Below are 18,173 nucleotides of genomic sequence, written 5' to 3' on the forward strand. Positions count from 1 at the left end.
TTTCCATTGAGCAGGCTGAATATGTGTGCAGTGGACGGAAGAATGAAGAAATAGTTTAAAGGCTTTTATTAGACCGTTAGCTATCCTTCTTTTTGGAACAAAGGCGTAAGCTTCCAATTTGCTGTTTTTGGTGCACAAAACTACACTGTAAAATGGTTCTTAGATCCCAGAATTAAATAATAAAATTAACCAAACAGAATGAGAGACAGAATGATAGAACCATACATAGAAAGACAGAAAAACAGATAGGACAAAAGATAAATTCAACGATAGAAAGGAAGATAGAGACAGACAGACAGACAGACAGACAGACAGATAGATAGATAGATAGCTAATAAATAGGTGGCTAAATAAATTATTATTTTATGGGCTGTATGTGACACTACCTCAGTAATGATTTCTTCCCAAAACTGTTCCAGAAGCTTCTACAGCAGCCACTTTCATAAAATATTGTGGTGTATTTGTTAAGGCTCAGGGCTGCAGGGTTGCTGATTCAATCCCTTCGAGAACTGAGCCATGAGCAATTATCACTGTGTCCTCCAGCAAAGCAATTAATCCCAGGTAGCTCTGGGACAATAGTCCCAGTTCATGACTATGGCTGTTCTATGGTGACATCATCGCAACTATTCAAATAAAGCAAGATTCTAAAATGGCAAAAAGTGTAGGAGACAGCATATAGAACTTCAGATAGAGACATCTTTCTGTCAGATGGCTGGTGCAGTAGGGACCAATTAGAGGCAGGCAGAGTTCCAGGTCCAAATCATGACTTCATACATACTTTCTGCCTGTCACTGACTTAAGTTGAGAAAGAAAAACAACAACAACAACAACTCAGCATTCCGGCCCACTAGACTGAAACTTTGAATTATACAGGGGTGGAAAACACTCGCATTCCAAGGTCTTCCTAATATAGCACACTGTCAGTCAGGTCTGTGTGTACACACATGAGGGGGATCATTTGTTAGCGACACGTTCATAAATAATTTAAACTGGCAATCCAATTTTAACACACAGTGGGAAGCTTTGTCTTTCAAGGATTGTGGATCATCGATATTTCACATGGTAAAAACGCTGACTTGTCAAAGCCAATCTCTGCAGATTCAGACAGCGTGAGAGAAATGGATATGAGTGCGGTAAAGAGCAGGAAAGCACATACCTCGTACTGTGTTATGAGGCCGTTGGGTTCCACCGGCTCCTCCCACTTCAGGAAGATCATATCCTCCAGTGGCGTGAAGGTAAGAGACTCAGGAGCAATACCTCCGGGAACTGTGGGAAACCAAAGAAGCCACTGGTTATGAATGAAGAAATTGAAGGATCCTACACCGTCAGACTAGTAATTTCACTATAATTTACTCAAAGTGAGAAGGTTAATCACTTAAAGTTCCCCAAAGGTCAACTATAATATCCTCATAACAGCCATTGTCATTATAAAAGTCTTAAGCTGGCCTTTTATGTTGTGAACGTATTACAGACACTCATCCATTATAACTAATATAAGTGATTCAATACTGTTGTCAGGTCATTTGAATATGTGATATGGATTCAAAGAGCTAAAGAGCTAGGAACGTGCGCTCTAGTTTTGATGGAATGTTGCAGTCTGGAAATCCTGCTAAAAAGAATAGTATATGATGTGTTTTGAATGTTGGTTTTGTTTGTGTCCCCATCAGGCTTCTTAAAGGAATAGTCCACTCGAAAATGAAAAACTCTGTCATCATTTACTCCCCTTAATGATTTTTTTTCGGAGTCAAATGTTTTCCATACAATGTTGTTATTGTTAACTTAAACTACTGAAATCACTTTCTGAAATAAAGCTGAAATAAAATGAAATATAAATTACATGACAAATGCCTTAGTAACTAACTAAAATAGAAAATGTTTAAGTCGAAGTACTAAAACTAAAATTAAGATGAAAATAAATTAAGGATAAGTAAATATAAATATAAGAAAAACTAATAAAAAATAAAAAGAAAACAGCTAAAATTGAAACTAAAATGAAAATATAAAAGCTAATTAAAATATTAATAAATATGATGATAGTATGTAAATAATAAAAAAAATAATCAAGGGGAGAAAAACAAAAACAAAAATGAATCATAAAAATATCATGAAAATGGTCCACATGACTCATGGCCTATTAGCTTTGTGTGATTTCATTCTTTATTCACAGAAACTTTTGCTTTGTATCTACTGTAGCTCTGAAATTGCATTAGCTCATCTGCATATTCAAATTTGTGATGACCTTTGACCTCTTCACACAGCATACTTGAATGAAATTTCAGAGCTACTGTACAGTATAGATTTTCAGTGCATAACAATATATATATATATATATATATATATATATATACTGTATATATATATATATATATATATATATATATATATATATATATGTCTCTCTCTATATATATATATATCACAAAACTATCATATGGCAACAGAATAATTGATAGAGTCATATGAATAATTTTAATGATTAGTTTTTGTCCTTTTGGAGCTTGACAGCCCTACATGCTTTCAATGTATAAAAGAGAGCAGCATGAATATTCTTAAAAACTTCAAAGGCTTGGAATGACATTAGGATGAATAAATGAGAACACAATTTTTATTTAACTAGCTCAACTGTATTCACCAGGAAGACCAAGCTGCTTAATTGTCAGTTTGCAAATGCAAACAGCAGAGTTGTTCTGATCAATCAACCACACCGGCATGAAACCAGCTTTAACCAGCCTGGAGCAGCGTAGAAATTCATGCTGGTCTAAGCTGAACTTCTCAGCAGGAAGTACGTAGCCTGTGTGACAGATAGAAAGAGCAACACTTGCAACTGATGACATGGCTTTTTTTGGCTGATTAATATTAACACCGGTTCATTAACAGACATAAACGCTGGCAGAAAGAATGAGGAGGAAGTGGAAATGGTGCTAGAGAGACAAATGATGCTCTGAGCTCTCACACACTGCAGCAGTAACACATCAGCAGATGTTTTTACAGCCATTTGTGCTCTGTCACTGAGCCATCCTTGTTAGCCGTCGGGTATGTGCACAGCGTGTATGCGCGGAGTGATAGTTGGTGAGGCAGAGATAGCCGGTGGTGAAAATAACACGCTCACTCAGATTGAGTCAGAATCGCTGACTCGATCACTTTTTCTTGTGACAGGCCATGAAAGAAAAGAATTGCTGATTGAAGCTTCAGAGCAGTGTTGATAATTGAGCACTCTCTCTTCTCCATCTCTTTTTCTCTCGCACTTCATCATACTTCCTGTCTGGGTGAAATACTAGTGTTTAAAATATTTCCCCCAAAATAATTTTGTCCTTTAGCCAGAATTCTTACATCCTGTGCTGGCTGGATCGCCCACAGAAATGGGCATAAAAATCTTCCCTGACCTGCTCATGCTTAGCTCCCCCGAGGGAATGATTAAAAATTTATTTCAAATCCATTTGGGAAAGTCTGAGACTTTTAGATTGTGATGTTGAACAGATCTAACAGAAACATTTTATTCAGAAGACTCCATGTGTAAATACTTCAGCCCTATTGGAACAATAACTATCATTTACTTATTTTATGTATTAATTCCTCTTTCTCTTTCTTTCTTTTTCCATCTATCCATCCTTTTATCATTCATCCACCCATCTATCCATTCTTTCTTTCTATTTATCCGTTATCCATTCACCCTCTATCTATCTATCTATCTATCTATCTATCTATCTATACAAAAAAATATATAAAAGATACCATAAGTTTACTTTAATTGGTAAATGCTTGATTATTTATTGGAAAATAGGTTGAATGATGAATAAGTGAGCTCTTAAATGAATGGGACTTGGACAATTTGGTCTATTACCATTTGTAAATGTTGTAAAAAAAAATATGTAGTTCTGAGCTTGACATATAGAGATTAATATTAATTGAAAGCTCTGCTACTCACTGTCCTCCTCAGTCTGAAACATGACCTCCTTCCCTTCCTTCTTGCCCTCGGTGTTGGCGAGTGCCAGGCGTATTTGGATGGTGTGAAAGGGAGGCAGATCTCTGAGGGTGAAGCGTGAAGTGTTGTGTTCCACAGCCAGGCATTCTCTCACTGTGGTGTTGTGCCCACCGCCGCCCCCTGCGGTTGTGTAGCGGTAACACAAGGAGACTGAGTACGTGTGGCAGCGGGTCAGGTTGAAGGCTGGCGTCTCCCACTGCAAGGTCAGCTGCCGGGACTGGATCTCCGAGGCTCTAAGACCACGCAGTGCCCGCATGGGCTCTATTGGAATAGAAAACGGTGAAACATTTTGTTAACATAAGCCAAAAATGCAGGGAATCTTCACAGGGACATCACCAGGTCATAAGACTTCTCGCCTACCCCACCCACCACAGGTAGGAGGCGCCACCACGGTCAAAAAGGTTGACGGACCACCTGCTAATGAGGACACAACTCATGCCAAATTACGTTTATTAATTCCATAGGCTGCTGGTTGTACTCTCTCTCCCGTCATTTGCCACCGTCGTGTCGCTAAGTGAATCGAGTATCTGCCTGCACCTTGTCCTGGGGCCACGGGCCCCTTTCAAGGACACTCAGTTCTGCCAGGTACCGTTAGTGCAAGGTCGTTGCGTAAGACCAAATATTTTTGGCATAACTCACATCTGTGTTCATACTTTCTTATTTACTGGGGGCAGAAAGATCAGCAACCACTTTTGGCGTATGTGATATAAAGAGACAGAGGAAGCTACTGTCTGTAGGGCAAACAGGAACCTTAGTGTTTCTCACAGAGGCGCAAAGGCAGCAGTGAGGGTGAACCAAGGACATCCAGCCTCACTATCAATGAGCGCATTTGTCATGGTCCATTATTAAGACAATCAATGCAGTTTTGTTAAATATATCTTCACATAATGTATTGTATTTCTTTGTTCTTTTAATGGGACCTGATGACTAATGGACCCAAGTGGGAAGGTACAACAAAGGGGATGTGAAGTATGCACTTCCTGTGAAAAGTAGGAAGTCTCGGCTCAAGGTCTTTATTGTTCCTCTTGAACCGATGCTCAGAAGACATGCTCTTAAGAATTACTAGAGGTAAGGTGAGGTAGCTAATGCACCAAGACCATAAGGACAGCGGGGCTGAATTAGAGGAAATGTATTTTGTCTTGAAGTCCTTAGAGGAGAACATGTATGGATCGCAGAATACTATTTCAGCACTTCTCCTGCAGTAATGCACTTGTAACATTAAGCTCCTTTAATCCTGAAATATTTCACACATCAGAGAGCTTTCGCTACATCTCTCTACACATTTCCTTAAGGTCTATTTTTAGATTTACATTTCGTTTCATTTGTAGATTTACATTTAGATTAACTTCCAGTGCGACTGGATTTCTTATCGAGAGAAGCACTTTGTCGACCTGAAAATGACACCAATGAAAGATATTAGTTTCCTAAAATACACACTGAATGTCAAAAGGTCCCATTTGGCTCCACAGGAAATACAACTAAAATAGAGTGTTGATCGTCTTAATGGAACTATTGATTGTTAGTTAAAAGCAAACTAATGGGATGCTGTTGGCTTGTGCCGTCTTTAAAACAATCCAAGAGTCTACACTGTGCTCTTTGAGAAGCTCAAAAAGGCCTTCTGTGTCACCCTACTTCCCTTAACCTAGTTCGAAGGCTTTGTCTGGATGCCAAGAGCAGCGCTTTGAGCGCAAACTCCCTGGCTCCCATTTGGGATGGGACCAAACCCAGAGAGAGCAGCCAGGGGCCTGGGGCAGCATGTCAATTCCTCACGGGCAGCTGGAAGTCCAAACAAGACCAGTTTCTGTCCCATTACTCTAGATAATGTTGATACATGAGGTAGTCCGGAGAGAACTAAGCTCATTCCTGGTTATACAACGAACTAATGGACGTGAAGTTCTGGTCGCTGGTCTGTAAAAGGAAAAAGGATGGAAAACATGATTCTGTGATATTTGGGGTAAAATCAGTTTTATATTGAGATGGATGGGAGTGGGTTTAACCAAATGTACACAGGAACATTCGTATGTGATGTTAAATTACGGGAATAAAAATCATGAAAGAATAAGCTGCTATATGTTACTCTCATTAAAGACATTTATTAAAAGAGATAGTTCACCCAGAAATTATTTGCATCACTTGCATAGTCTTACAATATCAAGAAATATTATAACAATTTAAAATAACGTTTTTTTTATTATTATTATTTTAATTTGTTTTGGAATGTAATTTATTCCCGTAATTCCTTCACTCTTCAGGATTACATGATCCTTCAGAAATAATTCTAACATGTTATGTTGGATTGGTGCTCAAGAAACATTTCTAATTACGATTGATGTTGAAAACAATTGAGCTGCTCATTTTTCATAAAACCACAAAACTTTTCCCCCCAAGATGAATCCTGTCATTTTTGACAGTATTTCAATTTGACAGTATTTTCAATTTAACATTTTTTCCTAATCTTTTGAAATTCAACCATCCCAGATTTCAAACTTAGTCTGTTCTTCACACAAAGCTCCATTCAGAAAACTTATATAGCATAAAATTATTTTATTGTGCTATTGGCCCTTTTGGGGCTTGACTAGCACTGATCACTTTCAACAGCAGGACGATGTTCAAAACATCACCTTATTTCATACATGAAGAAATTCATGCATACAGACAGTGTAGAATGACACAAGGGGAGTAAATGATGAGAAAATATGCATTTTTGACTTCCGCAGAACTCAAAAGATGTTTTGAAGAATGTTTAACTGTTTTTGTCCATACAATAAAAGTCAATGGGGTCCAAAACAACACTGGACCCCATCTACTTCTATTGTATGTGTTTCACAGAAGAAAGTCATACAGGTTTGGAATGACACTAGGGTGAGTGAATGATGACAAAATGTGCACCTTTGCGTCATTACAGTCCAGAGTATAACTCACTCTGATGAACAACTAAAGAGACCCAGCAGCAGGTGGAGGTCCATCTGTGAACAAGTCGGTAGTAGAAGTGCAATGTTTGTTCCATTCTTCCATCTTTTTCCCCTTTCTAACCTCGCTCTCCTCCAAGGAACATTCCTTCTCATCAAGTCCTTCTCCTAATCACAACAATGCCTCATCAAGCACACCTGGCTGTATTCGGCAAAATGTCCACCGGTTCCCTGGCTGTGCCCACAGGACTGTGCCTGCTTTCATCATTTTTATGTAGGTCACTACCTAGAGCAGTGCACCAGGATGCAATCTTCAGCTTCAGCCAGAAACAACCTAGTCATCTAATCATTTATTTCACTTCCCTCCAGTTTTTTGGAGGATAAGTCACCCATGTTCCCGGAAGTATCTAATGCCCTTGCAGTGAAAGAAAAATTAAAATGAGCTGCTAGGAGACAGAAACCATATAAGGTGAGCCTAACTACACAAACAAATAAACTAATAAGATCTAGTTAGATGCCAGCAAGGGATATATCAACAAGGGAAGATTGTCAGCATCGGGTCTGTGTACAGGAGTTAATGGCATCCATGGATGGAGGCCATTTTGGTGGAGCCAGAGAAGATGATCACAGTCACCTTCGTAATAGAGGAGGTGGATTCACCTGCTGGATGAAGATAGATGAGCTGACATTACTCTCTATCCAAAAAAAGGGGGGGATCAGGGAGAAAGTGTGACCGGTGGGCGTTTGTGATGATTTGTGGTGACGTATGATACCCAAGTAACTAATATTTTCATTGAATGGAGAAAAAAGAAAAAAAAAAGTAATTTAGGTATGGAACAACATAATGTCCATTTATGGGTGAACTATCCCTTTGAATGAAACACTTGAGAGCTCCATTAAGTCTCTTGACCAGACCGCTGAACAATAAAATGTCCCTCCCTTAATAGATGAAACTAATGCATTTAGAAAAGAATCATAAATTCATCAAATTCAGTGAAAGATGACATTTTGAATAAATCTATTGCAGGTGATGTTACAAAACAAACATCTTGTCCTGCAGCAGCAGCAGCAGCAGCTAAGGCCTAATTTTTGTGACAGATCTCTCTGGAGACTAATCTGAATATCAAATCACATGACTGTAAATGCTAACCCCTTTCAACCGTGATTAATAAATCATCACAGCAAACATTTGAGTGTATGCGTGTGTGTGAGCAAGCTCTGTCAAACAAATCAAAACTTCATAGCCTCTGACACAACATGGCGTTCCCACTAGCACACTTCTCCAAGCACTCAATTATATCTTCGACTTCTATTCAGATGACAGCAGAATACACAGGAGATTTGAGCACGAGCAGAGTATGGAAAACCTCATTTTAGTTCCACTTCCACTGATGTGCTTCTATTGAGTCAAAATTACACCTTCAACAGTTCAGCAAATATGACAGCAGCTTAAACAGCCCCCATATTCATGTGCAGTGAGGTACCACTGAGAATATGATGTAAATACTCAATTTAAAGAAGAATTTCAATCTAGACTTAATGTGGAAGAGGAAATGGAAACAGTGGGAAATGTTTAGCGTGAGCGTCTGCTCCTCTTTTTCTTCACCCTTCTTTTAGAGACAAAAGCTGTTTAAGACAAAAACGCGCCTCGACCTGACTCACAGACGAATCTTTCTCGCTCCAACTCTCTCGTATTATCTGCTGATGTATTTTTTCCCATGCTATGTCATTCTTAAGCCTCCTGTGTTTGTCATGCTCTTCCGCACTCCCTTTTTCACCTGACTGCCTCTCTTCGTCTTGCTTGCTGATGAATGATAGGTGTCTGGTCTCAGGAACTAGCTGGGAATGATTGTATTTGTCATTTAGAAAGGCAGGCAGTGATTTGTGTGATAGCATGCGTGTTTGAAAGAGGATGTGATGTAAAGTAGTGAGCATTACCATGCTGACCAGGTCTGGGTCTAATCCTCACTCTCATTTTCACTCAGATAAAAACAGGATCAATCTTCCTAATTACACTCTTTCCAGTACAGAAACAGTGACGTGGCAGAGACTCTCGTTTGCAGGTAGAACCATGCATTAATGCACCCCTCACTGTTTGTTTTGACAGGCACAAGAAGGCGCCACAGAAGAGATGCCCGCAGTTTCGGTTCAGAAAATTTAAGTTCCAATTATTCATCCACCTTTTCAAAAATGGAGTTATAATGAACTGGCATTAAACACTTGATCACCTTCTCATGCTGTTTGTTCATTAATGGTTGAAATATATAACAATCTCTTAATTGTTTCATCCTACACAACAAGATCATTTTGAGTTAGAAGTTTCAATATAAACTCAAACATTTCTCATCCAACATCAAATTATGAAAAGTTTTCTGGTCACTTACCTGCACATTTGGTTCTGCTGATGAGGGGTGGTCCTGGTGGCCCGGTCCCACCCTCACCCGGCCGGGTGAGCAGCACACTGATATGGTACTCTGTATCTGAATCCAGGTGCCAGAGCTTATAGGTAACCATGTTAACTCCAAGGATCTCCGACCAAGGTGCCTGGCTGGCCCGATATTCGATTTCCCGACGGATGATGGGGCCATCACCCAGAATGGAGTTTGTGTTTAGTTGAATGATCAAATATGTGGAGCCCGCTCTCAACAGCTGGGGCGGAGCAATGGGAGATGGGGGAACTGTGACAGAAACAGAAAGGAGGTGATGGTAAAAAATCTCTATTCAGGGAATGAAGAAAGCATGTTCATATTTTAGCCCTTTTCAAGCAGCCCCGGGAGAAATATACGAAAAACATTAATGAATTCTAACGTGAATCTCTTTTACACAGTTTTGTAAGCTTATCTTGACCAGACACTGTTGACATGAGGTGAAAGAACATTTGCAGTTCAAAATTGTACAACTTAAAAACACAAGGTTCAAGGGTTAAAATGCCAGTCTTGCCAACTACAATAAGTCTCCAATAGCTGGTTCTTTCAAGTCCTCAAGGGAGAGCTATAAGTAAACCAACAGATGTGTAGACTGTGGAAGAACGTTGGATACAAGGTCATGCTATTAGTGTGAGATTTTTATATATGGCCCTGAGGAACTCAGCAGGCAGCTACACAGTAGCCACAATCACATGGGAAAAAAAAAAAATCTTACATTTGATTTGCAGGGTATAAATTTTTTAGATATATATTTAAACCCTGGCTAATGACTAGAACTTCAAAGGGTCTTGAGTTATCAAACAATTAGTGAAAGAAATCGATTTGGAAGGGTGGAAGCAGGGGGTCCAATAAATGAAAATATATCAGTGCTGATTTTTTCTCATGGCTAATCTTCGGGTCTGCTGTGTCTGCAAGCTTTCTCTCTCAGGGCCAGCTGCAGATGGCAAATATCCAGCTAGGGACAGAGAACGCCTCTGCTGGGAGGAATAAGAGATGGCAGGGGATAATAAAACTCATCTTGTCTGTCAGAGAAAGGCTCAGAGAATAATATAAAGTCAACTTAGACTCTGCTTTCATATGCGAAGAGACATAAAAATGGGCCGTCTCTGCGATTCTCCCTCTATCCAGCGTTGGTTAGGGCAGATGAATAATTTCACCCTGAGAAAGCTTCTTTCGCCAGAGTAGAGTTCAGAGTCACTGCGAAAAACAGATCTGAACCTTACTGACTGACTGAGAACAATTCTCATTAGCCCTTTGGCTCCTCTGCATTAGCCCTGTTGTTATGTAATCTATGGGCCCATTGAGGAACAGTGAGTTGTGAAATGAGTTGATCAAGCTAATTAAAGGACTGATTAGCCTCTCGTTAGTGGGGGCAAACGTGGGAGGGCAGTTTGGAAAAGACAAGGAGAAGATCAGAGTGTAGGGAAGGGAAAACAAAGGTGAACGTAATGAGCTTGCGTCAACGCTGCCGTGCTAGCATGTAGGCCTATAGCTTTATGGACTCGTCTGATGGGGCCAATCTGCCGTGCTTAACTGAGGTGCAGTAATGCATTTTAAATAGGACCTCCTATCGAAGTAAAAGCCATCAAGAAAGCAATGCCAATAACATGCTGCTGAAGGATTGCAGCTATAATCGGAAATGGCTTTAAAGCTCTCTAACATAGAGACACAGGTGCAAGCAGGTCTCATTATAAGTTATGCTTCATATTGCGATGTTCTCAAGTGGATTATGCCTACGGCTTTGGTAAAAATATAATGATGAAGTTGTAATGAGTCAGTGTGACAAGTGCCACAAGAGCAAGTGCTTTGTATCGAGCACTTTCCTGAACATTTGATTAGTCAGTCTGCTAGAAACAGTGCATGTTAAATGAGTTTTGAATTTGATGACAAAATCCTGAGAACATTAACAGTTTTACCGCGGAATATAGTTACATTTAAGGCATTTAGCAGGCGCTCTTATCCAATCGCTTTAGCAAGAAAACCATGCAAATGAGAAGGTTATTTGCCGGGGAAAAGAAGTGCTACCTACTGTATACAACAAGGGCGATTTTTCTTAGGAGAGACGAATTCAGATTGCAAAAAAAAACAAAACAACAACAACAAAAAAACATTTTTAAGAAAACAAATAAAATTCTATAACAATAAAATTAAAAAACTAATGAAAGTAAACAAATGAAAGAAAACTAAACAAAAGGGATGATTCCCATCTTCTATGTTCACAACTGGTTAAAAAAAAACAAAGTAAACCAAACCACTTTCGGATCATGTCTGAATCAAGATGAACTTGAAACTCCACAATTTTATTCTGTGATTTAGGTGTGAAGAAAGCAAAATGCTTTGCTGTGGGGGCTTCAGAGTTAAAAAAATAAACAGTGTGGGGGAGTACAAATAATTGAATAGCTATAAGTGCTCTTTTAGGATCTCTGAGGGTCTTACCTGTGATTTATTCATTTCTGGTTTGTCATGACGACATTTAAAGAAAACAGTCTGAAGGTTTATAAAGCTGTGCTTCTAGGTCACATTGTAGCATACAGTAAAGCTGTATTTCTAAACTCACCGTAATCCGTGCCGCTACATTTATCAATAGGATTAGCATGGTGCTGTCTCATAACCTCTCTCAGTATGTCATGAGGACGGATGCTGAATAACCCACGTGGCTCCATCCTTCCCTATCCTTATTCCACCTGACTTTTCTTTCTGCTTAGGGGATATCAATCTGACCAGGGTTTAAAAGGTGGACACAGAAAGCTGCCACTGCAGGCTGATGGGCAGATGTCAAGTTATATGGTTGAAATTACTTTTGCTTTGCTCAAATATGATGCTAAAGAAACCCCTGAATCATCATGATTATTATGTTCAGTGCAACCTAAGTCCCCCCATACTTTATATACTATAAAAAAAAATTAGTCATGGAAAAACAACAAAGACCTGTATGTCATCCTATTTTTCATACAGTTGACTGTTGACAAACATGATGCAGGATATTTTTCATATTGGGGCCATATATGTTCATGCCCCGTATGACTGTCGACAAACATGATGCAGGAGTGGACAGCAAGTAAATAAAGAGTTAATATGTGTGTTAATCACTGTTTGATGTACTCAATAAAAGAAGTTTTATGTGTAATAAATTTACATTGAATTAAAATATTTATTTCTAAAGCTACTTTTTGTAATGTCTACTTGATACGTTTAACATTTAACACAATGATGCCTTTAAATTATCTTTTGGAGGTATTTTCACAGCCTAATTTAATATGTGATTAATTCGATTTTGCCACATCATGCAATTAATTAAATTAAACATTTTAATCAACTGACAGCCCTAATACAAATATACAGAATTTCACAGATTCAGAGAGTTAACGTGAAAATGTTGTAATGATTTAATCCTCATGTTGTTCAAAACTTGTATGCTGTTTTGTTTTTTATTTCATGAAACACAAAACAATATATTTATAAAGAATCTTTAGACAGGACTTTTCAATAGTTTATAGTGACCACAAGCTGTCAAGCTTAAAAAAGGACAAAAAAAAAAAAAAAAACTTTTTTGTACTGAACAAACAAAAATTTGAGCATAAAGGTTTGGAATTAGTTAAGGGGGAATAAATAAAGTCAGAATTATCCTTTTTGGGTGTACTACCCCTTTAAGCTTTCCTAAATACCAATTGCCAGCAAAAGTCTGCTAGTACAACACTCCACACATACCGGACATCCTTCTTCCTGAACTGACAATTTCAGGACAAAAGAGCATAAGATGTGAGAATGCAAGGCTATAATGAAAAAATAATAAAATGACACAGATTTCGCCAGAAGCCCATTATGTCGTGATGTGCACATTATGGGTGGTCAAACGAAGACAGAAAGGACAAAAGAAGGAAAGAAAACATGCTCTTCACCTTTGACGATGAGTTCAGCAAAGTTGGAGACGCCTGAGCATCTGGAGGACTGCGTGACGCAGCGGTAGAGGTCCTGCTCTGGCTTCTGGACACCCTCCAGTTGAAAGGACACTGAGAAGCGGTTGCGGCCTAAGTGCTTGACAGAACCACCTGAAGACACTTCACCATTGTGCCGCTAGAAAAGAAGAAAAACATGAAAACACGCTACAGCCTAGTCACCAAGCACATGCTGCCAAGTACAGTACTTGTATGTTTTTATAATTTTCTCTTCTGTAAAGCACGTTATCAATATGCACTGTCAAGCTGCAAAAAGGACAAAAACACTATAAAACCATCAGAGAAATAGCCCATATGACTGCTTATTATAACATATTAAGTCTTCTTATAGTTGCATGTGAGAAACACATCCACATTTACAATTAAAGAACAAGTAGTTCTCTGAAAATCAATGGTGAAAACATTAAAAGTTTGTGTGTGTCCCATAACTGATAACAATGTGCAAAATTTAAATAAGGATACAATTATGATGGGATGGAACATTTTCAGTCAACAACTTTAAAGTCCGCGTGAACCGGAAGTTGCGGTCGTCTTTACTTCAGTATTTTGACATATTTCTAACTGAAACAGAATATTAAAGAGAGGGCTTTATTTTAGCACACCTCCTCTCCACCTCTCGCTCGCAGAAAACTAACAGTTAGAGGAGCGTGGTTAAGGATATTCTGCCAAAGCCATCAAACTGACTTCATCAGAGAAGGAATTCCATTCCAGAGCAGAAGTAAATGTTTAGATTTTGATGAAATATTACCAAGACAAACTATTTTATTTTTCTGTGGATTAACTTGCACAGATTAACAGTTCACCTCAAGACATGCAATGTGCACTAACAAAGTAAATAGTGTGAATTTTTATTTCACTTCACACACACTTTTTTTCTGCTTTTTTCTACTGCGCTACTTTTATTTTATAACAATAATTTTTGGAGCTTGAAGGCAGAAAACTGTTAAAAAAATGTTTGTTAACTGAAATAAATCTGAAATAAAACAAAATAAAATACAAATACTGATATCACATGAAAAACCTTCTCTTCAAGTAGAAATATTGCCTTGGAAACTAACTGAAATAAGATCAAAGACCAGAATTACTTAAAATAAGCTAAAGCCAAATAGACATGAAAACTAAATTTAAAATAAAAAAGAATATCTGATTGAAAAATTTAATAAATACCATAAATGTATATAAACAATACTCAAATAATTTTACTATTCACTATTCAAGAACAGCACGAACATCTCATATGTTTGCAATAATTGGCAATATTTGCATTTAAAATCTGACTAAATAAACATTGCATATACTACTATAAGTGCAGCAATGACACAGTTTCATTCAGATGAATGACAGTGAATAGCTTCAGTTTATTTTGAAAGATGAGCCATACGCATTGGACACCAAAGTATGATTCATCTGATTAAGGACCAAAAATAAATAAGTCTTGAAAGTCTTGCACTCCGCTGAGTATCAGGGATTGCTACGTGGAGCTTTGTGAGGAACCAGACACGTCTCTCACACACAACCACACTTGATAACAGCAACCTTTCACTGCGGCTCAGGTAATTTAAGCGAGACAGTGGTGTGAATAGCACCCATCCAAGACATCAATGCATTCCCTTTTTCCCATCTCTGAATACCAAGTGCATAAAATGAGCGCTGAGAGTGCAAAGAAACGGAACGGAAAGCACTAACGGAAGAAGGAGTTCTGCGGCTGTTACACAACTATGTGTGTTTGTTTATTATGGGGCTGCTACATTGTTTACGCTTTCAATGTGGTTCAAGACCACACAAACCAGACCTGAATGCAGGGGTAATGTGTGGGCAATGGCTGCAAATTTGAGGTTCGCACAAAATAAAGCCTAACATACAATCATCTGGCTTTGAGAGCCACTCTTTCTTTATTCAACCTAGCAATCACATTCAGTGAACTGCCAGACAGGCAAACACGGAGGATAAACATAAGAGAGCTGTGAACACACTGTTTGGAATAAGAGTGCCATGCATTACATATGCATCTGTCTGGTATTAGCTGACATACCTGTTGTTAAAAATAACAGGAAACGTAATTGGGAAAAAAGAAAAATGCACTAAAACTATATATTTTTTATCTATTTATTTTTTAAATAATACACGCAGTTTGACTATTTATGCACTTCCATTCCAAAGTTTGGGGTTTGTAAGATTTATAAGCTTTAATGTTTTTGAAACCCGTCTCGAATGCTCACTATAAGGCTGCATTTATTACATCAAAAATACAGCATAAACAGTAATATTGTGGAACATTACTAGCTTACAATTTAAATATCATATTTGAATATATTTAACTTAAGTATGCTGATTGCGTGTATAAGAGATATTTCTTATCAATGTTGAAAACAGCTGTGCGGTTTGATATTTTGTCTGAACTGTGACCCCTTTTTTTTACTGACTCTTTGCTGAATACAAAATTATAAAATAATAAGACTGATCAATTTAATGTATTATTGCTGAATAAAAGCATTAATTTCTTTCAAAAAAGAAAAATAGAACTTACCTCAAACCTTTGAATGGGAGGATATACAGTATATATTATTAAAATGAAATAAAAATAAATGAAAATAATAATTCCACCTTTGATGCCAGAAACTTCAGCTGTCCGAAGGCAGTATGAAATGCTTCTTCCAAAGACAATGTTACACATAAAATATTGTATAATGTTATATAATGGACAGCGAAGCGGTTTAGTTCTATATGGCTTTGTTTTGAAGACTGAAAGTTAATATAAACTGGTAACTAAAAGGTTTTGGGTAAAACTAAATGACAAAGAGAATGAATTCTGATTTTATAAATATTGCCTCTGATCTCATCTGAGGAACAGGAGTAGCTTTAAGAACAAAGTCAATCTGAACAAAAATGTTCCTAAACTTTACTTACAAAACCTGCCATTTTAAAAATGAACATTCAGGTGCTTTGAGCCTGTTTGGTGTTCATTTTATTGACTTACAGCAAGTCACAACGGACAGCAACCTCAGCCTTTAGCTAATTATTACTGAATTTGACAAAACCTGATTATTCTCACAAAAACATAAAAATCAATCTATACTCACCTCCAACAGAAACTTCTCTGCTTCAGAGGGACGTCCAGCTGCCACACATTGGAAAGTGGCATTTTGTCCAGCATTGACCTCCACATCTCCCAGGCGGGAAAAATGAGGGGCTTTATCTGAAAACAAAGATGTAAGGGGATCAGTATAATAATAAAGTTTGTGATCAGAAAATTTTCTTTTTTAAAGAAATTAATATTTTTATTCAGCAATTAATCAAAAGTGAAAGTAAAGACAATTGCAATTCTACAAAAGATTTCTGCTTCAAATAATCTATTGAAATTTCTATTTATTAAAATCATTGTTTTCACAAAACCTTTTGATTTTTGAAAGATCATGTGGCAACAAAGACTGGAGTATTGGCTGCAGTAAATTCAGGTTTGCTATCATTATGTTTTAAAATATACATATACATTATAATATATATAATATACATATATATATAAGTTTTTTTTCCTCTGTATATTTGATTAATTAAAAAAAAATGCAGACTTGGTGCTAATAATATACTTCTTTTAAAAACATTTCAAAAACAAAAAAATACAAGTGTACATACAGTAGTCCATTGATACTAACCCAACTTTTACACTGTACAAGCTGCTTAAAGTCAACACTGCTGTTATTGTTAGGACTGATTGCCCATGTTATGACCTTTGCCTGTTTTTAGACTTTGATAAATACTGTATTGCATCTGGATCCTTAACCTTTGTGTACCTGTGCAGTTTTATGACAGCTCTACTTTACCTTTTTAATACATATTTCGTGTATAAGTCTGCGCCTGCACCAGCTGGCTCCATTCAAGTACGTAACATCCTCTTTTTATGATCCAATCAAATCCAGCCCTACATTTCTCTATTTAAATACTCAAACATATCTTTTTTTCTGGTGTAAAATGCATTGTGAATGTCACTTCATGCGGACTTCAAATGCAGGTAGGCGATCTCCTAGTGACCAGAAATGATGATTTGTTCCACTTTGATTGGCTAGTTAATCACTGTGAAATAATTCCTCATATGGGGTGTTTCCTTGCCTGTATGTGAGACTCTTGAACCCTACAATATAAGGTCTAGATAATCTCCCTCTAGCATTTGTGGTTCTTGGTACTCTGAGCTCCCTTTAAACGTAATCGAATTTTGCAAGGCCTCAGTTCATCTAAACTGCAATATGACCTTTTGAATTTAAAAGTCATATCTATGAATTTGAAGACATTTTATTATTTTTCTTTTTTTGTAACTGAATATAAAGAGTCTGGATTAGACAGGATAAAAAGAAAAAAGGAACAGATAAATAGCATAGATAAAGAAATACTTTATTGATCCCCACGAGAAAATACAGGTGCAGGATTGCTGCAAGGCGCAATGTAATGTGCACAAAAACACCCCTATGAAGAGACATAGTGCTGTCAAGACATTACATACATATTCTGCACTTAGTATTACAAAATATACTGCATAAAGAAACCAATTTATACACCACTCATTCAAGTGCTGAAAGTCTACAAAAACAAGAAGGAGGGCATGAGCAAAAGGTTAAAAAATAAACACAAATAAACATAGGCTCTATTCTATCTGGCTTGCACTGGATCTAGCTGTGGATGTATAAATTAAACTTTTCAGATTTCTTATATATATATATATATATATATATATATATATATATATATATATACACACACACACATACCAGTTCATTGAATGGGTGTCAGATGTAAAAAGGCCCTCAGGCAACACAAATTGCTTCATGTGGTTGTTAGCACTGTTTAGTCTCAGATAGCGAAGAGCTCCTATGGGAACTGCAGCCAGCCCTGCTCATCTGACAGTCTG

The 18,173-nt window shown here is 37.5% G+C and overlaps 1 protein-coding gene across 12 annotated transcripts in view; it reads right to left on the reverse strand.

Annotated features, from left to right (window-relative positions):
• Positions 1-18,173, reverse strand: part of LOC109065034 (receptor-type tyrosine-protein phosphatase U-like) — a 190,772-nt gene that overhangs the window by 51,133 nt on the left and 121,466 nt on the right. For all 12 annotated transcript variants that reach the window (XM_042772875.1, XM_042772872.1, XM_042772871.1 and 9 more), the window contains exons 5-9: positions 16,354-16,469; positions 13,217-13,391; positions 9,276-9,569; positions 3,926-4,243; positions 1,157-1,266 (exon numbers count right to left, since the gene is read on the reverse strand). In XM_042772875.1, coding sequence (XP_042628809.1) covers positions 1,157-1,266; positions 3,926-4,243; positions 9,276-9,569; positions 13,217-13,391; positions 16,354-16,469 — 1,013 coding nt within the window. The remainder of the gene's footprint in view (positions 1-1,156; positions 1,267-3,925; positions 4,244-9,275; positions 9,570-13,216; positions 13,392-16,353; positions 16,470-18,173) is intronic.

This window comes from Cyprinus carpio, chromosome A16 (assembly GCF_018340385.1).
Source record: "Cyprinus carpio isolate SPL01 chromosome A16, ASM1834038v1, whole genome shotgun sequence".
NCBI classification, from domain to species: domain Eukaryota; kingdom Metazoa; phylum Chordata; class Actinopteri; order Cypriniformes; family Cyprinidae; genus Cyprinus; species Cyprinus carpio.